We start from the raw sequence: 24,831 nt of genomic DNA, 5'->3' as shown, positions 1-24,831 counted from the left end.
ACTCTATTGCTCCCTTGGGACTGGTGGATGGGTTTCTCATCTCTTCCTGACCATCTTTGGTGTCCTCTCTTCCCTGGCCGTCTGATTGTCCTGTGGTCACCACACCTTCCCCGTGGTGGTGCAGGAGGAAGTGGGAAGTTACCCAGGAACCCCGTGGAACATGGCTCCCTGAGATACAGGAAGGGGAGCCTGGGACAGAGCAGGAGTTCAGAGCTGGAGAGATTCATCCCGACTTACGCCATTGTCGTGATGGGCTCAGCCCTCCATGTGCTGACATACCCAGGGGTCTGTCCTGAGGATTTTCACCTGGCCAAGATGCTCTCTGTAGAGGAGGAACAGGCAATCACCAGAGAGCCTCTCTGAAGGGACATCGCTCACAGCTGAGAAGGCGGGTGGGGGTGAGTTGTGTTCTCGGAGCCAAGAGCAATAATACCCCCTTCTACCGGCAGGGACACAGGAGAGGTCTGCTTCCCAAGGGACAGCCGGGGGTAGGTGGCCACATCCTATGTGGTGCCTGTGTGTGACCATCACATGCGCTCTGGGCCCCACGAGGTGCAGCGGGCAAGCAGGTCACAGGGTGCCTGACCGATTCCCGGGGAGGCTGTGGGCCCTCAGGCAGCCGCTGTTCTGTGTCAGCACTAGACTTGGCCTAGTATGCCCCACAGAACAGGACACATGGAGCAGAGGTGGGCATTTAGGGAGCAGTGACAGAAAGAGTTGATGAGGATGGAGGGAGGTCACGAGGGGAAGGCGCACAGTGTGGTGTCCCCTGCACCAGCGCTGCCCTGGGAGATGTCTTTTTAACTGAGCCCAGGGAAGGAGAAGGTGTGTGGGGCAGGAGCTGCCTGCAGAGGGAGTGGTGTTAGGTTGGCGGCCACCAGGTCAGGGAGGAGCTGACAGAGTCCGTGTGGGGAGCATGGAGGACGTTGAGGACTTGGGCCGAGGTGACCCTGGTGAGGGTGGACCCTGCTTGGCTACAGGTTCTGCTGAGGGAGGTCGGCATCCCCTGGGAAGGCTCCAGGCTGGAGGGACTCTGCCGCCCTCTGGTGGACTGGAAGGGAAGTGTGGGTGGTTGAAGTCCCAGGCCAGGCTACCTGTTTTATTCCGCAAGGATCTGCAAGTTTCAAACGAGGTCACACATATGCTATGTTACAGCTCCATCACCTTCCAGCCCTGAGTCCCAGTCTCTGTGACTCTACGTTCACTGTTCTCCCTCTTTCACGATCGGATGTCCCGAACGCAGATTTTTGTCACCTTCGGTGAGTTTGTGTGTGTGTGCAGTAGGCGACACTGTGTATACCCTGGGGGCAGTGATGTCTGGGGCTGAGCACTGCACATGGGCTTGGGAACAGAAGACGGAGCAGCAGGGCGGGAGGATCAATGTCAGGGGAGTAGGGACAAGTCATTTTCATTTTCTCACTCCCAGGGACCAGAACCCAGGATTCTGACTCCAGGACATAGTACCACACCCGCTGGTGTCCCTGGATGTCATGAATGCTCATAGTGTCATGTTGCCTTGGCATTCCTTTTTTAAGGTGTAAATTTATTTGCCTCACATCAGAGGCAGGCCTTGCTCACCATGGCACTTTTCAATACTGTATCTGGTTCAAGTGGCTGCAGTTGGTGGCCAGCGATAAAATCTAAGAGGCATCTCTCCTGCATGGTGTGCTGGGCTCCTCTCTCTCCATCTACTTTCTTTAAGGTGATATTCTGACATTTGCCCTTACATTTAAAGTGGCCACTTCTCAATCACAGCATGATCTCCTGGTCCCAGTGTTTGCTGCTTACCTTAAACACATCCATTAAAGCTCCCTGCTGGAAACCTGTCAGACAACACCTGGACTTACTAAAGACATTGGCTTACCGGTCTCTTCTCTCCTCCCTGCCTGGGCTCACTGACCTCTGTATCTGTGGTTTCCAGGTGTGCCGAGTGCTCCCCAGTGTCTGTAAGTAGTAAAAACACTTACACTTTCACATTGTGTTTCTATCATTATAGCCTCACATGCCATCCAGGGCCTGACATCGAGGCTGCCCTGTGGGACCTGTGCTGGTTGAACCCCTGCTGGACCTCTTGTTTTGGGACCTGCAGTTCTTCTGGGGACAGGAGCTTCCAGCTAACTTGACTGAAAAAGTCATATGTTTCATGGAAAACACTGGGTCAGATGATGTATTCATGGACTTCAGCTGCCATAACAAACACCTTAGCCTGGGTCAATTAAATAATAGAAATCGATTTTGCACAGTTCTGTGAATAATGTGCTTTCTTAACCACTTTAAAATGTGCAATCAAATGCAATTAACCACATACACAGTGTTAAGTTACCATCACCACTATTTTTCCTAGAAAATTTTTATCATTTTAAACTGAAATTTTGTATCTTTGAAACTATAATAACTCCCTGTATTTTCCACCCTAGACCTTGATCATCTCTACTCTGTCTCTGTGAATTTGCCTATTCTTGATGTTTCATATAAATGGAATTATATGTATATGTTATTTAGTTTCTGACATATTTCACTTAGCATAATGTTTCCAAAGTCCATGCATCTTCCAGCGGATGTCAGAGATTCATTCCTCTTCATGGCAGTTTAACATTCTGTTTTATGTGTGACCACATTTGTTTATTCATATGCTGATGAACACTTGGATTGTTTTCATATTTTCTCTTTTGTGAGTAATGCTACAATCAACATTCCCATGCGAGTACCTCTTTCAGTCCTTGGATTCAATTCTTTGGGTATATACCTAGGAATGGATGCTGTTTCATACAAGAATTCTATGGTTAGCTTCTTGAGGAACAGCACAACTATTTCTCCTAGTGGCTGCACAGTTTTATAATCTCACCAGCAATGTATGAGGATTCCAAATTCTACATAAGGCTTTCACTTGTTATTTAACATTTGAAAAGATTGGTAGCCATATTTGTAGGTTTACTGAGGGATCCCATTGTGGCTTTAACTTTGTATTTTCCTAATGACTAACGATGTTGAGTTTCTTTTCATGTCCCTCTTGATGATTTGCATATCTTCTTTGAAGAAATGTCTATTTGCGTCCTTTGCCCATTTATATAAATTGGGTGGTTTGTCTCTTTGTTATTGAGTTGTATCAGTTCTTTATATATTCTGGGCATGAAACCATTGTCTCTGTGATTTGCAACTGTTATGTCTCATTCTGTTTGGTCTTTTCATTTTCTTGATAATATCCTTTGATGCACAAAAGGCTTGCATCTTTAGCCCAATTTATCTATTTTTCCTTTTTCTTTCTCATGCATTTGGGTCATACATGAGAATCCATTGCATATTTGAGGTCATTAACTTTTACCCCCATGTCTTTTTCTAAGATGTTCTTGTAGTGATAGATCTTACAGTTAACTCACTTATCCATTTTTAGATAATTGTTTGATATGGTTGGAAGTATAGTTCTCTAAGTTTATTGTTTTGCATGTGGTTATCTAGTTGTTTCTGCACCATTATTTGACAGGATGATTGTTCCTCCATTAAATTATCTTGACACCCTTATTCAAGAGAAATGAACTATAAGGGTGAGGGTTTATTTCTGGACTCTCAATTCTATCACTTTGGTCGCTAGTTGTATTCTTATGCCAGCAGTTTCTGTTTTTAGTACTTGTAACGTTTTGTGAGATTTCAAATAAGAAAGTTCAAGTTCTGCAATTTATTTTGGCAAAGTTGTTTTGGCTCTTTCAGGGGTACTTCTTTAACAGCAAGGAGGCCAATGTTTTGCAGTTGGAAAGCTTTTTCTGTCGTATTTTGGAGGGGAATTTTGTAGTCTAGGGATCTTTTCAGGAACTTTATCACAAGTAGGTAAATTATCACCACTTCCTTTGCGGAGGGTACTGGGTTAAAATGTGTGTTGCCTCCCATTGAGGAATTCAGAGGCCCTGGAGCCACTTGCCTCTGTGGTGAGAGACAGTTAGCTCCTTAATGAGGGGCACAGAAGACATTGCTTTGGGACACAATGTTGTCAGGGGAGCTGTGTGCCTCTCTACTTCCTTATTTTTTTGTGCAGTTTAGATCTCTGCTGGACACACTAGATATTGAAATCTTTGTTGATTCTCTTGGTTCTGAGTTAGCTGACCTGTCAGCTGGAGCTGGAGGACATGCCTGGAAGGGGAGTGAACCCCATTGGAAAGAGTAGGGCTCAGCAGAGTGAAAGCAGCTGAGACTCAGAGAAGCCAGGGAGGTCTGACTCTTAAAAGCCAAAGACCAGCAGGTGGGTGTCCTCAGGGGCAAATGGACTGCACTGGTACGCATTCAAGTGGACTGGAAAAAGGTAAGAGGCTTTGGATATTCCATTTTCTCTCTCAGCTCTTCAGCAGGAGAATTAGGCCCTGGGCTGGTACTGTCCTGCAGCAGGGGCAGGGTGGACAGAAATGGCTGCATATCAGGCCTAAGTCCATGTCATCCTCTCAGGCATTGCCCCTGAAGATGGAGGATTTTGTTCAGAGTCCCAGCCTGGGCACATGGGAGGAACCACCTTATTAAAATTAATTTAAGAAAACAGTATTTACGCTTTATTCTTTTGAGTAATTATTAATGTCGTGTTTTACAAAGTATCTCTTAAAGGAAAGGTGAGAATCATCTACATAATGTATGTTTTACATGGTCTTTTCTATAATTGCAGCTTTCACATGTTCTGATAGAATCCATTTCCTTTGGGAACACACAGGCAGTATCTCTGTGTTGATTTCTACTGGGAAATCTTTATGCAGGGTGGAGAGAGTCACATTTCCTAATGAGAGATGGAAAGCATCTGATTACCAGAAAAAGTGTCCAAATTCTGCTGGTATGATCATGGTGCTTCAGGTGGAGGTCAGTCTAAGGAGGATTCAGGCAAAGCAATTTTGAAAGTCTTTTTCATTGTTTTTGTTTGTTTGTTTTCTGTTTTGTTTTTTTGTTTTTGCAAAACCATGGGCAGAAGCCGCCACCTGGACCCACCACATGTTGGAATGGATGAGAGACAGAAATGGAGCTCAGTAAATTGAGAATGAAATCCAGGAGTGGAGAAGAGGTTTGAGAGGTCAACGGGTGTGAGAGGTGAATGGGTGAATGATGAGAATGTTCAAAACATCTTCTTTCTCCATAATAGAAGAGCATTTAGGCCCCTGAGTCAGAGAGTGTCCAGGCCAGGAGGAGCAGGATGTTGTCAGCTCTCTGTGCAAAAGTGAGACTCCAGTAGTGTCCAGATACCTCATCCAGTTTGGGATTTATTCCTATTTTAAAAATGATCCAACAGTATACCATTTTGAAAATATACAAAAATCTCTGTGCTACCATTCATACATAGAAAAGATGGCCCTAAGATGGTGAGAGAATCAGCATGGTGTTTGGGTTTACATTATGTATTTTTTTCTCCCAATATCTACAGAATTCCCTACATCAATTTTTTAATGTAACCCAGTGGGTGTCATTTCCTTTGACAATTACAGACATTTCCAGTTCACGGTTAAAACCCTCGGAAAACCCACAGCATTTCTGCTGTGAGGTACAGGCAGCCATGTGGCATCACCGCTAAACATGCCTTCTGGGACATCAAATTGCTGAATAAGTAAAAGTCATTTCAGTAGATATTGAAGACCTCCATTTTACCCCTCTCACACTTGTAATTCTTCTACCAAGAGGTGATGGATTTTAGTGGTGATTTGCTTTTATAGATTAGTGTAGATTAATGCTTCGGCCAGGGTAAAATTTTTCATTGGGAAAATCATTCCACAAAGTCTGTAGACATTGCTGGTTGTTAGAGCTGGGGGAGGGAGTCCTGCTGGCCTTGAGTGGGTAGAGTCCCCAGATAGTGTTGAACATTCTAGACCTCACAGAGCCCAACCAGCATGACCACTACAAAGTTCAATGCTGAGGAGGAGTGGAGAACCTGATATGACTTCCTTAGCTTCCCTAGAGTTTTTACCTTCTCCTTCCATCAGTCTCTACCACTTTCTCACCTCAGCTTGCTCCTTGAACCTTAGTGCCCTCCACTGGAGCTTTCCCATAGTTTAAGACCTGTTGTAATCTCTTGACTTCCTTGGCCCCTTTCTGATCCTTAGCTGGGTGTCCTCTAGAGGGGATCCCCACCTTTCCTGGAGCTTCCCAGGATCCAAATGCCCCTGCCCTGTGTGGGCACCAGGGATATGGCCATGTGCCTGTGTCCCTAAACGTCCTGTCACTCAGGACTTTTGTGTGAGAGCAGCTGAGGTGATATTACCCTCACCTACTTTTCTTGGAACATAAAAATATGTACAAACCTTGGAGAGTAAAATTTCTTAATGCATGTCAAAATTTTAAAAGTACATATTTTTGCCTCCCAAACTTTACTGGGAAAAATTTATCACACTACCAGTCATGAAAAATGACACCTAATCAGGGTTATTCACTGTATTGTTTGTTTAACAGCAAAATGTTGGGAACAACCTAGACTTTCACCAGCACGATGCTAATTCAACAGATTACCTTATATCTACACAATAGAATATGATGCAGCTGCATAAAAAGTGTAGCATCTGTCAGCTATTCATATGGAAACACCTCCATGTTCTATTTTAATTATAGCATCTAAACATCACAGAATAAGATGCAGTTTTTGTACTAGATCTCACCTTAGAACATTGTTTTTACTTGTTTTTTTTGTTTGTTTTGTTTTTAATTTAAAGAGCGGTTGTCTCACTCTAATACTCAGGCTGAAGTGCAGTGACGAGATCATAATTGACTGCAATCTCAACCTTGTGAGCTCAAGCGATCCTACTGCCTCAGCCTCCTGAGTAGCTGGAATCACAGGCACGTGACCCCATGTCTAGCTAATTTTTTGTGTTAGTTTCTGTAGAGATGGTGTTTCACCCAGGCTGGTGAAATCCCAGGCTTTTCTCAAACTTGTGGGCCCAAGTCATCTATCTGCCCACTTTCACTCCCAAATTGCTAGAATTACAAGCCAGTGTCACCACACCTGATTCTGCCTTTTCTTTATTTAATTGGACTGCAGTCGACTCACACATCTCTTTCCCGATCAGGTGATTTCTATTTTTCCTCAATGTCTCAACCATATGTCCATGCCAAAATCCACATGTATTTGCTTTTGTTTAGAATTAGATTTTTTTTTTTTAAAGAGAAATCTTAGGAATGGTCTCCTAGCTGATTTTCAGGATTCTAATCTTCACTGTCTAAGCCATATGTTTGCATTTCCAGATATTGATTACAGTCACTTGTAGAGCATTTAAAGCCTACCAATGCCTGTACCATCTCTCAAGCCTATCTGATATGGCTGATGTGTGGTGTATCCCAGAGATTGGTTGTTTAAAACTGCTTTGAAGGAAAAGAGTCATTTTGCAGTGGAGGAACTTTAACCCAGTGATCAAAGTTAACGTCTCCAGTAGTCAGAGATAACGACATCTTAGGGCATTCTAATATAATGGATGGAGAAGGTGCAGCATCATCCCTGTGGTATTCTTCTACAAACTGTATAACCTGAGTTTAATCTTGAGAAAATATTAGAAAAGTCCAAACTGAGGGTCATGTTACAAAATAAATAATCAATACTCTTCAAAATTGTGAAGCTCTTAAAGGTAAATCCTAACTTTCCCAGATTAAAGGAGACTGACAGAACAGTACAATGAAGAGCAATATGTGATACAGGATTGGCTCCTGGTCCAGAAAAAGGACGTTAGTCAGAAGATAGAGGGGATCTGAATATGGTCTGTACAGGCATTCATTTTACAGTGTTAATAATCATTTATTGATTTTGATTATTGGGTGCATATCTATAATGTTAATATTTGGGGAAGTTGAATAAAAAGCATAGAAGGACTTTGCCTATTTTTGGAACACTTTAGAAAGTCTGAAATTATTTCAAAATTAAATGTGAAAAGAAAAGGAATATAGATCTTTTAGATATTTCTATTAAGTGTCCAAAGTTAAAGATCATTTCCCAACTTCTCTTACCTAATGCTGGTCAGAGTAATCTTCCTGGAAATGCTGTTTGTCATGTTTGCGACCTTCTCAAAACTTTCCAGTGACTTCTCTTATCTGTAGGATGAAGTTCCCATTACGAAGGCTACCATTCAGTGTCCTCATAGCATGGCCCTAATCTCCCTTTTTTTTTTTTTTTTTTTTTTTTTTTTGATCTGTGTTGAAAGACCTGACCAACATTTTACTTCTTATGGCCAAACTTGTTCTAATTTTTTATTGCTTGTCTGATGCCCTTCCCTGTCTTCTCAACTTTGGGACTTCAGTCAAGGTCTTGGAAAATATTTTAGAAGAAAAATTATAAAGGTAGTTATAGGAAATAGTCACAAACCTTCTTGGAACCTGGAGGCTTGCATAGCTTCAGTAAAAGGTTTGGCTGAAGGCAGCTGAATTATCTTAAAAGCTTAGGGCATAGATACACAGGAATGTAGAGGAGTTTATCTAAATAGCTTGTTTACTCAGGCGGTTCTAAAGCCAACATTTAATCTTATGCTGGGGGAACTACTCTTGGGGAGGTTGGCAATGTCAGTTACCTTCTGGTGGTGTTTACTGAAGACCTTTGTCATTTAATCCATACTAAAAAAATGCGAACTTCACTGAGATCAGGGCTGCTGCTGTTCACACTTTACTGGACCCTTCTAGGTATCCGTGAGTGACTCACCCACCTAGCCTGCTCCTTCACTGTATATTAGTGTCTGAGTGTATTTGTTCATCCATTGCTGGGTCAGGGTCTGTTGGTTGGACCCAGACAGTTGGTGCCCCATGTGAGGACCTGACATGTTGGTGCCCAGGTCTGAGGTATACCTGCAAATAATTGTGACAGAACCTATGGAAACTAAGGAGAAGACTGTGCGGTCGATAAGCCAGTAAGTCGATAAGTCACTAAGTCAGTAGTAGGTCATTGATGCCCGCTTGGGATCTCCAATTTTGAGGGAATTGTTCAGGGTAGGCTTTTATCACGGGACAACAGTTATCAGCACAACAGGAGCAGTATATAAAAGTATTCAAACAGCTGCTTAAAGCCACTGGAGCCTCGGTTTTGCAGGCTCAATTAAGGGACCTAATGCAAATTGTATCACTTAACCCATGGTTCCTGAAAGAAGGTAAGCTAGACGTAGAGCTTTGGGAACAAGTGGGGAGAAATCTTTTTTTTTTTTTTTTTTTTTTTGAGAGAGAGAGAGATACAAGAAACAGAAAAGGGGGAGATGTGGGAGTTCAGTCAGGGTGGTGGAAACGATTTTAGAGGAAAAATTATAAAGATAGTTATAGGAAATAGTCATAAACCTTCTTGGAAGGCCGGGGAGGTTGCATAGCTTCAGTAAAACATGTGGCTGAAGGCAGCTGAATTCTCTTAAAAGGTATAGATACAAAGGATTGTAGAGGAGTTTACTCAGATGGTCTTAAGAACAACCTTTGATTATCTGCAGGTGTATGATTGTTCTCTACTCAGGAGGTCGGTAATGTCAATTACGCCCTAGTGGTTTTATGTCCTTGAGGACTTGATTTGTGACCAAGTCGGAGCACTCACTCTTGGTCCACCATCAGGGGGAGGAATCATTTTTGAGTCACATTAGGTGACCAGCCTTAACATGGCTGAGAACCTGAGGTTTTTTATTTTTTCTTTTGTTTTCCAAATGTGTTAAGCTCCCAGGAGGGCTTGTCATAAGATATCCCATCCATCTTGGACTTTGGTCATCCCAAGTCTTTTTGCTTGGATAGGGCTGTGGCAACACGAGTCTTTTGCTTTCCTAAGCCTGTTCCTGAGAGTACATATTTTATTTTGTTGGAGTAGGGGAAAAGATCACTGGGGTTGATTTTTCACCAAAGAGGCTGTTGGATTGAGTCACTTAGAATCAGTACATCACTGGAAATTCTAATTGCCCATGGCCAGAAGACGGATTCTTTACATTGGGACTTCTAAGTTAAAAAATATTTTAGAAGGCCGGGCGCGGTGGCTCAAGCCTGTAATCCCAGCACTTTGGGAGGCCGAGACGGGCGGATCACGAGGTCAGGAGATCGAGACCATCCTGGCTAACAAGGTGAAACCCCGTCTCTACTAAAAAATACAAAAAACTAGCCAGGCGTGGTGGCGGGCGCCTGTAGTCCCAGCTACTCGGGAGGCTGAGGCAGGAGAATGGCATGAACCCGGGTGGCGGAGCTTGCAGTGAGCTAAGATCGGGCCACTGCACTCCAGCCTGGGCGAAAAAGTGAGACTCCGTCTCAAAAAAAAACAAACAAACAAAAAAAAAATTTTTAGAGCTCTCTTATTCCAAATGGTTGATGAGAGGATTTAATTTCAAAGAAAGATACCTACCTAATAGTGTTATGGCTAGCCTTAAAATTTCTTTTAACTAAATTACAGAGCAAAAATCTGACCTAAACAAAGTTAATTTTTTTTGTAAACTCAAACTGCTTGCCTTAGAACCTATGAGAAAATAAGAATAAAATCCACTTTACCTTGTGATTGAATAGTTAAAAATTTTATGCTTTTACTGCTGCATCCTGGATTTAATTTCAGATGAAGGAACAAGCCTTATTTGTTTTGATATTTGTGTGAATTTTGAGTTTTTGAGGTGCTCCTTCACCTCTTTGGAGATGCCTCATAAATGCTTGGCTAAGCCGTAATCTTGGTTGAGGCTTATTAGTTTCATTTGGGATCTAATATTTTTGGTTAAAAAAAAAAATCAAAAGCCAGAAATGTCAGCTGTTTGTCCTACCTAAAATCTGATAATAAGAAATCTGAGGCCAGGGGCAGTGGCTCATACCTGTAATCCCAGCACTTTGGGAGGCTGAGGTGGGCAGATCACTAGGTCTGGAGATTGAGATCTTCCTGGTTAACACAGTGAAACCCCGTCTCTGTTAAAAATACAAAAAATTAGCCGGACATGGTGGTGTGCACCTGTAGTCCCAGCTACACGGGAGGCTGAGGCAGGAGAATGGTGTGAATCCGGGAGGAAGAGATTGCGGTGAGTTGAGATTGCGCCACTACATTCCAGCCTGGGTGAGAGAGCGAGACTCCATCTTCCAAAAAAAAAAAAAAAAATCTAAAAGTGTTGCAGTAGGTAGCTGATCAGACATGAGCAAGGCAGGAGAGATCCTTCCACCTCCACACATTAGAAATGTGTTCATCACCAGGTGATGGTCAAGTCAAGTGACTGTTAATTCTAAAGTAATATTGGTTGCAGTTAGGTACAGGGAGATACAGGCTCACAACAGATAGAAAACACCTGAAACAGGTGATCAGCCGCTTCCTGATAAGTTCTCAAAAGTCAAGGAAGTGGGCTCAAATACACACATTAAGAGGCAACACAATGGAGTTTCTGGTATATGACCTTCAGGAACCTTTCTTATTTTTTTTTTACTTTTTTTACATTTTAGAAGAATTTTTTAGTAACTATGTTTTTAAATTTTTTATTATTTTATTTTATTTTTAATTATTTTACTTCCATAGTTATTTGGGGATTTGGTATTTCATTACATAAATTCTCTAGCGGTGATTTGTGAGATTTTGGTGACCCATCACCACAGCAGTATACACTGACTCAATTTGTACTCTTTTATCCCTCACCCTCTTTCCACCCTTTTCCCCAAGGCTATTTTATCCTTCTTATGCCTTTGCATCCTCGTAGCTTAGCTGCCACTTATGAGTGAGAACATACAGTGTTTGGTTTGCCATTCCTGAGTTACTTCACTTAGAATAATAGTCTCCAGCTTCTTCCAGATTGCAGCGAATGCCATTAATTCATTAATGCCTTTTATGGCTGAGTAGTATTCAATCATATATATACCACAATTTCTTTATCTACTCATTTATAGTTTACATTCCCAGCAGCGGTGTAGATGTGTTCCCTTTTCACCACTTCCACATCAACATCTATTATTTTTATTTATTTATTTTTGAGATGGATGGAGTCTTGCTCTTTCACCCAGGTTGGAGTGCAGTGGCATGAACTTGGCTCACTGTAACTTCTGCCTCCCAGGTTCAAGCCATTCTTCTGCCTCAGCCTCTGGAGTAGCTGGGATTACAGGCATGTGCCACCTCACCCAGGTAATTTTTTTGTATTTTTAGTAGAGACAGGGTTTCGCCATGTTGTACACGCTGGTGTCAAATCCCTGAACTTAAGTGATTCACCCATCTTGGCCACCTTGGATTATAGGTGTAAGCCACCATGCCTGTCCAACAACTATTATTTTTTCATTTTTTGATTATGGACATTCTTGCAGGAGTAAGGTGGTATCACATTGTGGTTTTCATTTGCATTCGCCTGATCATTAGTGATATTGAGCATTTTTTCATATGTTTGTTAGCCATTTGTATATCTTCTTTTGAGAATTTTTTATTCACGTACTTAGCCCACTTTTTCATGGGATTGTTTGTTTGTTAATTTGTTTGAGTTTCTTGTAGATTCTGGATATTGGTTATCTTTCAGATGTATAGATTGTGAAGATTTTCTTTCACTCTGTGGGTTATATGCTTAGTCTGCTGACTGTTGCTTTGCTGTGCAGAAGCTCTTTAGTTTAACGAAGTCTCAACTACTTATTTTTGCTTCTGTTGCATTTGCTTTTGGGTTCTTGGTCGTGAAGTTTTCGCCTAAGCCAATGTCTACAAGGGATTTTCCAATGTCATCCTCTAGAATTTTTATAGTTTCAGGTCTTAGATTTAAGTCCTTGATTCATGAGTTGATTTTTGTATAAGGTGAGAGATGGGGATCTAGTTTTATTCACCTACATTCAGTTTGCCAATTATTTCAGCACCATGTGTTGAATAAGGTGTCCTTTACCCATTTTATGTTTTGGTTTGCTTTGTCAAAGATAAGTTGGCTGTAAGTATTTAGGTTTATTTCTGGGATCTGTATTGTGTTCCATTGGTCTATGTGCCTATTTTTATACCAGTACCACGCTATTTGGTGACTATGGACTTAGAGTATTGTTTGAAGTCAGGTGATGTGACACTACCAGATTTGTTCTTTCTGCTTAGTCTGGCTTTGGGTATGTTGGCTCTTGTTTGGTTCCGTACGAATTTTAGAATTGTTTTTTCTAGTGTGTGAAGAATGATGGTGGCATTTTAATGGGAATTGCATTGAATTTGTAGATTGCTTTTGTCAGTGTGGTCATTTTCACAATAATGTTTCTATTCATGAATGAGCATGGGGTACATTTTCATTTTTTATGTCATCTGTGATTTTTTTCAGCAATGTTTTCTAGTTTTTCTTGATGTCTTTCACCTCCTTGTTTAGATATATTCCAAGTTATTATTTCTTTATAACTGCTGTCGTAAAAGGGGTTCAGTTCTTGATTTGATTCTCTGCTTGGTCACTGTTGGTGTGTAGCAGAGCTACTGATTTGTGCACATTAATTTTGTATACTGAAACTTTGCTGAATTCATTTGTCTGTTCTAGCAGCTTTCTGGAGGAGTCTTTAGGGTCTTCTAGGTATATGATTATATCATTAGCAGACAGCGACAGCTTTACTTCCTCTTTATCAATTTAGATGCCCTTTATTTATTTCTCTTGTTTGATTGATTTGGCTAGGACTTTCAGTACTCTGTTGAATAAAAGTGGTGAGAGCAAGCGGCCATCCTTGTTTTGTTCCCTTGCTGAGAGTGAATGCTTTCAACTTTTTCTCATTCAATATTATGTTTGCTGTGGGTTTGTGTGCCAATTTTGCTGAGCGTTGTAATCATAAAATGATGCTGGATGTTGTCAAGTACCTTTTCAGTGTCTACTGAGAGGATCATGTGATTTTTAAATTCTATGTATGTGGTGTACCACATTTATTGACTTGTGTATGTGGAACCATTCCTGCATCCCTAAGGTGAAATCTACTTGATCATGTGGGTTATGTTTTTGATTCAGTTAGCTAGTCTTTTGTTAAGAATTTCTGCATCTGTGTGCATCAGGGATTTTGGTCTGTAGTTTTCTTTGTTACATCCTTTTCTGGGTTTGGTATTAGGGTGATACTGGCTCCATAGAATGATTTAGGGAGAATTCCATCTTTTTCTAGCATGTGGAATACTGTCAAATGAATTGCTACCAACCCTTCCTTGAATGTCTGGTAGAATTCAGCTGTGAATCTGTCTGCTCCTGGAATTTCCTTTGTTGTTAATTTTTAAATTATCTTTTGACAAACCTGAGAGAAACAAGAAATGGGGAAAGGATTCCCTTTCCTTACTCCTTATACGAAAATTAATTCAAGATGGATTAGAGACTTAAATGTTAGACCTAATACCATAAAAATCCTAGAGGAAAACCTAGGTAGTACCATTCAGGACATAGGCATGGGCAAAGACTTCATGTCTAAAACACCAAAAGCAACGGCAGCAAAAGCCAAAATTGACAAATGGGATCTCATCAAACTAAAGAGCTTCTGCACAGCAAAAGAAACTACCATCAGAGTGAGCAGGCAACCTACAGAATGGGAGAAAATTTTTGCAATCTACTCATCTGACAAAGGGCTAATATCCAGAACCTACAAAGAACTCAAACAAATTTACAAGGAAAAAACAAACAACCCCATCAAAAAGTGGGCAAAGGATATGAACAGACATTTCTCAAAAGAAGACATTCATACAGCCAACAGACACATGAAAAAATGCTCATCATCACTGGCCATCAGAGAAATGCAAATCAAAACCACAATGAGATACCATCTCACACCAGTTAGAATGGCGATCATTAAAAAGTCAGGAAACAACAGGTGCTGGAGAGGATGTGGAGAAATAGGAACACTTTTACACTGTTGGTGGGATTGTAAACTAGTTCAACCATTATGGAAAACAGTATGGCGATTCCTCAAGGATCTAGAACTAGATGTACCATATGACCCAGCCATCCCATTACTGGGTATATACCCAAAGGATTATAAATTATGCTGCTATAAGGACACATGCACACGTATGTTTATTGCAGCACTATTCACAATAGCAAAGACTTGGAATCAACCCAAATGTCCATCAGTGACAGATTGGATTAAGAAAATGTGGCACATATACACCATGGAATACTATGCAGCCATAAAAAAGGATGAGTTTGTGTCCTTTGTAGGGACATGGATGCAGCTGGAAACCATCATTCTTAGCAAACTATCACAAGAACAGAAAACCAAACACCGCATGTTCCCACTCGTAGGTGGGAACTGAACAATGAGATCACTTGGACTCGGGAAGGGGAACATCACACACCAGGGCCTATCATGGGGAGGGGGGAGGGGGGAGGGATTGCATTGGGAGTTATACCTGATGTAAATGATGAGTTGATGGGTGCAGCACACCAACATGGCACAAGTATACATATGTAGCAAACCTGCACGTTGTGCACACGTACCCTACAACTTGAAGTTTAATAATAATAAATAAATTTAAAAAATAAAATAAAATAAAATAAAAATAAAAATAAAAAAAAATAAATTATCTTTTCCATCTTGCTGCTTTTTGTCGGTCTGTTCAGGGTTTTGAATTCTTTCTGATTTAATTTAGGAGGGTTTTATATTTCCAGGAATTTATTCATTCCCTCTAGGTTTTCTAATTTATGCACATACATGTGTTCATAGTACCTTTGAGGATCTTTTGTGTGGTAATAGCTCCCATTTCATTTCTAAGTGAGCTTATTTGGCTCTTCTCTCTTCTTTTCTTGGTTAATCTTGCCAATAGTCTCTCAATTTTATTTATTTTTCCAGAAAGCCAGCTTTATATTTTATTTATAGTTTGTATTATTTTGTTTCAACTTCATTTAGTTCTGCTCTGATCTTGGTTATTTTCTTTCTTCTGCTAGGTTTGGCTTTGGTGTGTTCTTGTTTCTTGAATTTCTAGAAATGTAACCTTAGACTGTCTATTTGTGCTGTTTCAGTCATTTTGATGTAGGCATTTAAAGCTATGAACTTTTAGCACACTCTTGGCAGAATTCCAGAGGTTTTGATAGGATGTGTCACTATTGTTCAGTTCAAAGAGTTTTTAAATTTCCGTCTTGATTTCACATTTGACCCAGTGATCATTCAGGAGCAAGTTATTTAATTTCCATGTGTTTGCATGGTTTTGAAGGTTCCTTTTGGAGTTGATTTCCAGTTTAATTCTACTGTTGTCTGAGAGATTACTTCATATAATTTCAATTTTCTTAAATTTTTTGAGACTTGTTTTGTGGCCTATTCTATGGCCTATCTTGAAGAAAGTTTCATGTGCTGATGAATAGAATGTACATTCTTTCTGAAGTTCCATTCATATTGTTCATTGTTAGTGCATACTCTAAAGAATGATCTAGAATGAGTGAAGGTTACAGGCAAAAGCTGGTGGTTTTGAAGCAGAAACATATTCCCTGTACTGGGATTTTGATTTTCCCTCTCCCTTTGCAGAGGACACACGGCTCTTCCCTGATAGCCAGATAGGCTTCACTGGAAAACATATTGCCAATGCTCCAGGGATCCACTTACCAGGGACTATGATCCTCTTGATTATGAGATTTGTTCCACCAGTGGCTGAGTTATGGATGAACCAGATATAGCACCCTCTATATGTTTTAGTGATTTGGGGCATAAAGAATACTTTTGCTGATTGCTGGAACTTCCCATCAATCAGCCAAGAATGCTCTGCCAGTGGGTGAGAGTCTGTGAGACAAGAGAGCTTGGGGACTTCCCCTGGATGGTAATAGGTGTATGCAGAAGAAATGGTGGGGGCATGCAGGCCATCTGGAGCAAAGAGGAAGGGCCACAGTGACCCTGTGAGCTAAGTCACAACATTAAAGTCCCAGCCAAATCCCTGCTGTGTTCACTGATCTGGAGCCTGAGACACTCACCTGTTTTTCCCATCATAAGCTGTGGAACCTGATTCTCCCATGACAGGAGCAGCCTCTTCTCTCCCACTGTTGATCAAGTATAAGCCTACTCTTCGTCATCATGGCCAGCTTTGATGTCCAGGGGTAAAAGTCTCTGTACTTGCACCTGAGAGGGACTGAGAGGCTTGGCCTCAGGCCACGTGTATTTGGGATGGCAGCCTGGCTCACAGAGGAACAGAATATACTCACAGAGGAGATTCAGGGTGACTGGGTCACTGCGGCTGGAACTCACTGGGTTCTTCATTTCACATTCATAGGGTCCTGTAGTATCCTTTGTGACAACAAATAGAATGAGGATCCTGTTGTTCTTGGACAGCTGCAACGTGCGACTGTTACGGAGGCTCTGTCCATTTATCCACCACCAGTATCTTCCGTCCTGAGTGTCAGGATCACAGGATAAGATCACAGTCTCCGCGGCCTCCCTGGGGTTTAAGTTGCTGCTGGAGATGTAGGGCTTGGGAGTCTCCACTGTGCAGATAACAGAGAGAAGATTGTCCTGTGTCCTCTCATGCCATTCTCCTGCCTCAGCCTCCAGAGGAGCTGGAACTACAGGTGCCCGGAAACACCAGGCTAATTTTTTTGTATTTTTAATACACACGGGGTTTCACCATGTTAGCCAGGATGGTCGTGATCTCCGGACATCGTGATCCACCCACCTCGGTCCCCCAAAGTGCTGGGATTACAGGCGTGACCCACTGTGACTGGCCATCTCTGAGGGATTTTAACGAGTTGTTGACTTTTGAGTTTGTTCAGCTTTATACTTACTCTTAGAAGCGAGTGACAAATTTGAAACTTGTTATATGCCTGACAAGAAACCAGAAGTCTCTAGGAAGTGACTGGAAAATGTGAGCTCCATAGAAGGTTGAGGATGGAGTCACGAATGAAATGGGTGAAATCAGCCCATGGGTTTGGGAAACAGCAGGCCTGTCCAGCCTCTGACACCCTGGTGAGTCAGTGCAAAGATTACAACAGTGACAGCAAACAGGTATGGCTGACTCCATCTGGCATCTAGTCTCAGGCTGGCTGTCCTCACTCATTCCTGGCCATAGGCCAGGCTAACCATGGGAGGAATTTAGTTTGTGGTTTAATTTTGAAGGAAGAATAATATTTCCTCCATAAAACTAATACCCTTACTTTGCCCAGGGATTGCCTTTGTAAAACTGGTGAAAGACCATGAGAGTAAGATTATAGGAGGGAACTGAATTCTGCTAAAATGTAGGCACAATTTCTATAATCTCTTACTGCTTAAATGTCATTTGGCTAGAGTTTACAAAATTTGTAACTAATTGCTGCTCGAGATAACATCACTATTGTAGAACCTGAGATTGGTCTTTTGAGATGTTTCTCACTCTTTGCATTCTGGCAACCCACTGACCTCATCCATACCCATGACTAATGACTCAGCCAGGTACGTGGTCCCCACCTAGAGTCAGATTCAAGCACAAACAGATCATTTCCCTCCGCCCGCATGATTCCACCCTCAAACAATCCGCAGTACCCATTTTTTACTCCTGTGCCCCCGAAACTATCCTTGAAAATCTCTAACCCCTGATCCACTAGGGAGGCTGATTTGAGTAATAATAAACCTCTGTCCTCCTGTTTGGCAGACTTGGAGTCATTAAAATCTTCATTTGCTGCAAATCACCATCTGGATAAATTGGTTTTGTTTGTGCAGGAGGCCAGAAAAACTTGTCTGGGAATTATAAGAGTGGATGGAGGAGTTGTCTATCCATGTTCCATGGTCTTGTCCACAGAACAGCCTCACAAAGGGAAAGAGCTCTGGATGGGGATACAGTGGAAGCTTATTCTTTTAGTGACCTGGGGACACTGGCTCAAGATGAAGCCTGGCAGTAGTGGCAACTCCGGGTGATTTCTGTGCCTTTCCCATTTCCTGGGATGTGGGCCATTCCACAGTGTTAGCAGGAAGGGAATAGAACAGTCAGCCTAATTAGAGGGAGTGTCTGGGGAAGGCCTAGGGGTGGAGGAAGAAGCTGTGCAGGACAGGGCTTGCCAGTTAGAATGAAGTGGGAGGAAGATGAGGGACACAGAGAAGCAGAGAGAGGCAGAGACAGCATGGCAGTGAACAGTGGGGCCTACAGTAACTTCAGAGACCCCCAGGACTAGGTGTCCCCATTTCCATAGTCCAGGACCAGGGAGCCCTGAAAACCCTCCAGTGCCCAAGGAGCTTCAGAGTTACATGAGGTGGGGTGTCTTCAACGGCAAGAGGTTGTCGGGGGATGAAACATGGGCATCAGCCTCTGAAGGAGAAGGGACAGGTGTGGCTAGAACCTCCTAGGATTCTATATCTGAGATCCAGTCTCTAAAGAGGTTATGGATCATTCATTTCTTCATTCAATTCCTTCATTTGTTATGTGAGAGCACCTGAGTGTGTGTCTCTCACTGGACTTGAGCTGGTGCAGGGCGTGAGTGGGGAAAGAACACAAGCTCCTCTCCTTTATCTTGTCATGCCAGTGACATGAACACTTTGGGAAACAATTTCAGGTTCAGTGATAGGGCTGAAGATCTGAGGGGGAGGCCTGGACATTTTTTGCACTGACTCTGACAGTTGAGGCAGGTGATTTAGTTTTGGGGAACAGACTGATCAGCTGACCGTTTGCTCTTCCTCCTCTGAGGTTTGGATACCTAAGAAGAGAGGATTTGAGCCAATAAATGACTATGGGGTCCTTGGAACCCAATGATTCCTCACTTCTGGTGGAGGAGAGGATGGGCCTGTGGCTGCAGACAGACCTCATGTGACCCTGATCTGCCTTTTGTGTTTGTGTGACTCTGGTTCAGTGACTGTGCCTTCCTGTGCCTCACTTTTCTCTCAGTCATAAAAGCGAAATGGCAAATGGACTGTGGCTTTTCAGCTATCTGTGAATACATTGTAAATTCTTCACAGTCACCTGACCTAATGCTTGGCACAGTGGAGGTGTTCACACAAACAGCATTTATTATTATTCACTCCCATGAGTGAGCACCTTTAGGTCAGATCCCTGTGGACAAGCTGCTGCCAGGTACATTTTCTCTCTTCTGTTTCTGCTTTTGGGGACATGAGACTTTCTATGGAGTGTCCTAAGACTCACAAGGCAGTTGGTTGATGGCCTACAAAGCTCGTCTTTCTGTCCTCTCCACTCTGAGTCTCAGGTGAAGAAAGCTCTGTCCTTGCCCAGATGAGGCTCTGAGGGCTGAGCCCTGGCTGGTGAGCAGCTCCAGGAGACACAGTCCTCAGATCGCTGGTGAATCCCCAGTCCCAGTAAGCCCTGCCACAACCCAGCCCTGGCACAGGCTCCTCAGCTTTATCTGGAGTAAGGATTTAGGGACAGGATCTGGGCTTGAGGCTTCCTGGGCTGAGCTTCTCTGAGAGTATCTCTGGGGGCCTCTTAGGCAAAGCCCTACTCAGTTCTCCAGGATCTTTCTCAGGGTCAACTTTATGAAGAAGACATGAGGTGCTTGGCTGAGGCCGATCTCTTCCTGCTGAGCACCTCTCCCATCAGACTGTCCTTCCTATGCAGCAAGTGCCTGCAGGGTCTGGAGGCAGAAAAGGAATTCTGATCTGTTGAAGTTTGTCTCCTCTGTGTGTGTCCTGCACTAAATGCTGAAACCCCAACATAGGACATAATGCAGAGAGGGACGCAGGCCCAGTCTAGGCCTGACCATCCTGTGTGTGCAAAGTAGAAGTGACCCTCGCCCTCCAACACCCAGGGATCATGTGGAATCACTCACGGTATAAGGTGAAATGTCCAGTTACTCCTTCAGTCCCATCACCTCGCTTTATGATGATTTCTACAGTGTAGGATCCTGCATCCTTCTGGTTGACACTCTGGATCAGCAGGGATGCATTGGAATATACTGTTTCTCATCCACTGTATGCGGGCCCAAATATAATTGTTTCAGTGTCTATTGTATATGCTGTAATGTAATGCTGGAGGTCCATTATTTGCCCTTTGTACCAGATGTAGCCAGCAACATTCTGGGGCAAATTGTGGACAAGTAGAAGAATATCCTTCCCCTCAGAAACTTTGGTTGGCTGAGCTTCAATCCTGACTTGGGCAGTGGTTGGCGAGTTCCAGAAGATTAAAAGTGATGCTAGGAGGTGGAGAGAGCAACAGTCAATATTGAGATCTATGTATTGGGGTGAAAAGATGGGGCCCTGTGTCCTGAGATGATCTCTTCAATCATCAGCCTTGAAGACACACACAGACACAAACACACACACACACACACACCCCTTTTTTGTGTGTGTGTGATTGTGTGTTTGTGTCCTACTGTCCTACTGGCTCAAGGTCTGCGGCACGACCCCCATTCCTTCAACCCTTCTGACTTTGGCATTTTTGTCTGGAATCCTCTTCCCCAGGGATCTTCATGGCTCCCTCCACAACACCCTCAGGTCCTGCTCACATCAGGACATCCTTAGACTTCTTTCCTGATACCTCCATCAGAGACTCTGGGCCTTCCCTTTCTGACCTTTCCCTGCTCTGCTTCCTCCGGAGCCCTTGTCAACACCTGACCTCACATTCTAGATCTCTTTGCTTGTCTGTCTTCCTGCCAATGACAGCGTGAGCTGCATGAGGACAGTGACTTTTGTGATCTTGGTTGCACCCCAGTGCCTGGGACAGGCTGCAGACTTCTGTAGATGTGAGAGTTCCCAGGGCCCTCCATGCCTGGGTTGTTTCATTTTGCTAAGGACAGTGTTTCATGCCCTGCTTATATTTTCATTTGAAGTGTCATCTCATAATAGTTATTATTATCATTTTACAAAATGTGGTGTCCAGTGCTGATTAACCAGGAAAACAGAACACTTGAGATTTTCCTACCTCTTACCAATTCCAGTTCAATGTGATTTTCCTGTTTTAACCCCTGTCCCTCTCTGGTGTATTTTCCCCTATCCAGGCTACAACAGAGCCTTCTTTCCTGTGTTTTGTTTCTTCTTTCTTTTTTTCTTTCTTTTTTTTTTTTTTTTTTTTTTTTTGAGACAGAATCTTGTACTGCCACCCAGGCTGGCGTGCAGTGGCGCGATCTCGGCTCACTACAACCTCTGCCTCCCAGGTTCATGCAAATTTCCTGCCTCAGCCTCCCAAGTAGCTAGGATTACAGGAGCACACCACCACACCTGGCTAATTTTTTGTATTTTTAGTAGAGACTGGGCTTCACTGTGTTGACCAGACTGGTCTTCAACTCCTGAACTCACGATCCACCCACCTCAGCCTCCCAAAGTGCTGGCTTCTTTTATTTCTTAGAACCCCATCCTCTCCAGGAAACCTCATCCAATCATTCTGCTTCCTCCTCCTGTCCTCTCCCAGGAAGTTCTCTCCTCACCTGTGAGCAGGAGCTCCTTCCAGGTGATGTGCAGTGTGCAGGGAGGGGCTGAGAGGGGCCCCATGGCCTGTGCTGCCTGCGTGTTCTCCTCTGTGGAGATGAGCCTGGGATCCAGAAACTTTCTGAGCACGGCTGTCAGCTGTGCTGTCCTTCCTCCTTCTGTGCTGAGCCTCTTCCCAAGGCAGGAGCACTTCTCAGGCTCATGGGCAGGCTCTGTGCCCAGGACACCTCTCTGTCCCTTCCCCTCTCAGTCCTGCCTCCTTGTCCCTCCTTCTCTTTTTCCTTTTGTCTGTGTGTCAGGTCCCTGGGAATTGTGGAGGCCTCTGTCTTTTTCAGCAGTGCTTCTCAGGACCTGGGTGTCCCAGAGGAAACTATGCTTCCTGGAGCTGCGCAGAGTGAATCACTCATGCCTCTTGGGAGGAGAGGCCTGTGCTGGTTGCTTAGTGGGGGCTGTGAGTCCCATGGTCAAAGGGACAGTTCTCAGTCACTTTATTGCTCCCTGGGGTCTGGTGGCTGAGCAGGGGCTCAGGGTTTCTCATTTCTTCCTGACCATCTTTGGTGTCCTCTGTTTCTGTCCAGCTGATTGTCCTATGATTACCACACCTTCCCCATGGTGGTGCAGGAGGAAGTGGGGAGTTACCCAGGAACCCCGTGGAACATGGCTCGTTGAGATGCAGGAAGGGGAGCCTGGGACAGAGCAGGGGTTCAGAGCTGGAAAGATTCATCCTGACTTAATCCGTGGTCATGATGGGCTCAGCCCTCCATGTGGTGACATACCCAGGGGTCTGTCCTGAGGGTTTTGACCGGGCCAAGTTGCTCTCTGTACAAGAGGAACAGACAGTCGCCAGAGAGCCTGGACATTTCTCACCCCTGAGAGAGCGGGTGGGGGTGAGTTGTGTTCTGGGAGCAAAGAGCAATTATACCCGTTTCTCCCGACAGGGACACAGGAGAGGTCTGTCTTCCCAAGGGATAGCTGGGGGTAGGTGACCACATCCTGGATGGTGCCTGTGTGTGTGACGATCACACGCGCTCTTCGCCCCCCGGGGTGAAGCGGACAGACAGGTCACAGGGTGCCGGACTGATTCCCAGGGAGTCTGTGGGCCCTTAGGCAACTTCTGTTCTGTGTCAGCGCTAGGCTTGGCCTGGGATGCCCCAGAGAACAGGACACATGGAGCAAGGGCGAGCATTTAGGGAGCAGTGACAGAAAGAGTTGATGAGGATGGAGAGAGTTCATGAGGGGAAAGCGCCCAGTGTGGTGTCACCTGCACCAGCGCTGCCCTGGGAGAAGTGTTTCTAGCTGATCCCAGGGAAGGAGCAGGTGTGTGGTGCAGGAGCTGCCTGCAGAGGGAGTGGTGTTAGGTTGACGGCCGCCAGGTCAGGGAGGAGCTGACAGAGTCCCTGTGGGGAGCATGGAGGGCGCTGAGGACTTGGGCCCAGGTGATCCTGGTGAGGGTGGACCCTGCTCCTCTTTGGGTTCTGCTGAGGGAGGTCGGCATCCCCTGGGAAGGCTCCAGGCTGGAGGGACTCTGCCGCCCTCTGGTGGACTGGAAGGGAAGTGTGGGTGGCCGAAGTCCCAGGCCAGGCTGCGTGTTTTATTCTACAAAGATCTGCACGTTTCACACAAGGTCACACGTATGTTATGTTACAGCTCCATCACCTTACAGCCCCGTGAGTCCCAGTCTCTGTGGCTCTATGTTCACTGTTCTCCCTCTTTCACAATCGCAGATTGTCCCAAATGCAGATGTTTGTCACCTGTGAGTTTGTGTGTGTGTGCAGTAGGCGGCACTGTGTATGCCCTGGGGGCAGTGATGTCTGGGACTGAGCACTGCACATGGGCTTGGGAACAGAAGACGGAGCAGCAGGTCGGGAGGATCAATGCCAGGGGAGCAGGGACAAGTCATTTTCATTTTCTCAAGCCAAGGGACCACAACCCAGGATTCTGACTCCAGGGTTCAGTACCACACCCTGCTGGTGTCCCAGGATGTCAGGAGTGTTCATAGTGTCATGCTGCCTTGGCATTCATTTTTTAAAGTGTAAATTTATTTGCCTCACATCAGAGGCAGGCCTTGCTCACCATGGCACTTTTCAATACTGTATCTGGTTCAAGTTTCTCCAGTTGGTGGCCAGATATAAAATCTAAGAGGCATCTCTCCTGCTTGGTGTGCTGGGCTCCCCTCTCTCCAGCTGCTTTCTTTAAACGGATAATTCTGACATTTGCCCTCACATTTAAAGTGACCACTTGTCAGTCACAGCACTATCTCCTGGTCCCAGTGTTTGCTGCTTGCTTTAAACACATCCATTAAAGCTCCCTGCTGGAAACCTGTCAGATAACACCTGGACTTATGAAAGCCACTGGCTTACCAGTCTCTTCTCTCCTCCCTGCCTGGACTCACTGACCTCTGTATCTGTGGTCTCCAGGTGTGCCGAGTGCTCCCCAGTGTCTGTAAGTAGTAAAAAACACTTACACTTTCACCTTGTGGTTGTATCACTATAGCCTCACATGCCATCCAGGGCCTGACATCGAGGCTGCCCTATGGGACCTGTGCTGATTGAACTCCTGCTTTAGCTCTTCTTTTGGGATCTCTGGTTCTTCTGGGGACAGGAGCTTCCAGCTAGCTTGATTGAAAAACTGATACATTTCTTTGAAAACACTGGGTCAGATGATGTATTCATGGGCTTGAGCTGCCATAACTGTTATATTAGCCTGGGTGAAGTAAATAAT

At 44.1% G+C, this 24,831-nt stretch overlaps 1 protein-coding gene and 1 long non-coding RNA gene across 2 annotated transcripts in view; one reads left to right on the top strand and one right to left on the bottom strand.

Moving 5' to 3' along the window:
- LOC140711843 (uncharacterized) overlaps positions 1 to 24,831 on the top strand; it is a 480,768-nt gene that overhangs the window by 447,606 nt on the left and 8,331 nt on the right. The window lies entirely within an intron of this gene.
- On the bottom strand, positions 863 to 23,296 carry LOC103247836 (pregnancy-specific beta-1-glycoprotein 2-like). Its single transcript, XM_073017205.1, has 8 exons — positions 23,136 to 23,296; positions 22,110 to 22,213; positions 20,517 to 20,642; positions 16,980 to 17,258; positions 16,390 to 16,644; positions 8,300 to 8,371; positions 1,789 to 1,823; positions 863 to 1,051 (listed from the first exon to the last, which is right to left on the bottom strand). Exons 1-8 carry the CDS (start codon positions 23,294 to 23,296, stop codon positions 863 to 865), a joined length of 1,221 nt encoding a protein of 406 aa, XP_072873306.1.

This window comes from Chlorocebus sabaeus, chromosome 6 (assembly GCF_047675955.1).
Source record: "Chlorocebus sabaeus isolate Y175 chromosome 6, mChlSab1.0.hap1, whole genome shotgun sequence".
In the NCBI taxonomy this organism is placed as follows: domain Eukaryota; kingdom Metazoa; phylum Chordata; class Mammalia; order Primates; family Cercopithecidae; genus Chlorocebus; species Chlorocebus sabaeus.
Note: the sequence above shows the minus strand (reverse complement) of the source record. Positions and strands in the feature narration are given on the sequence as shown.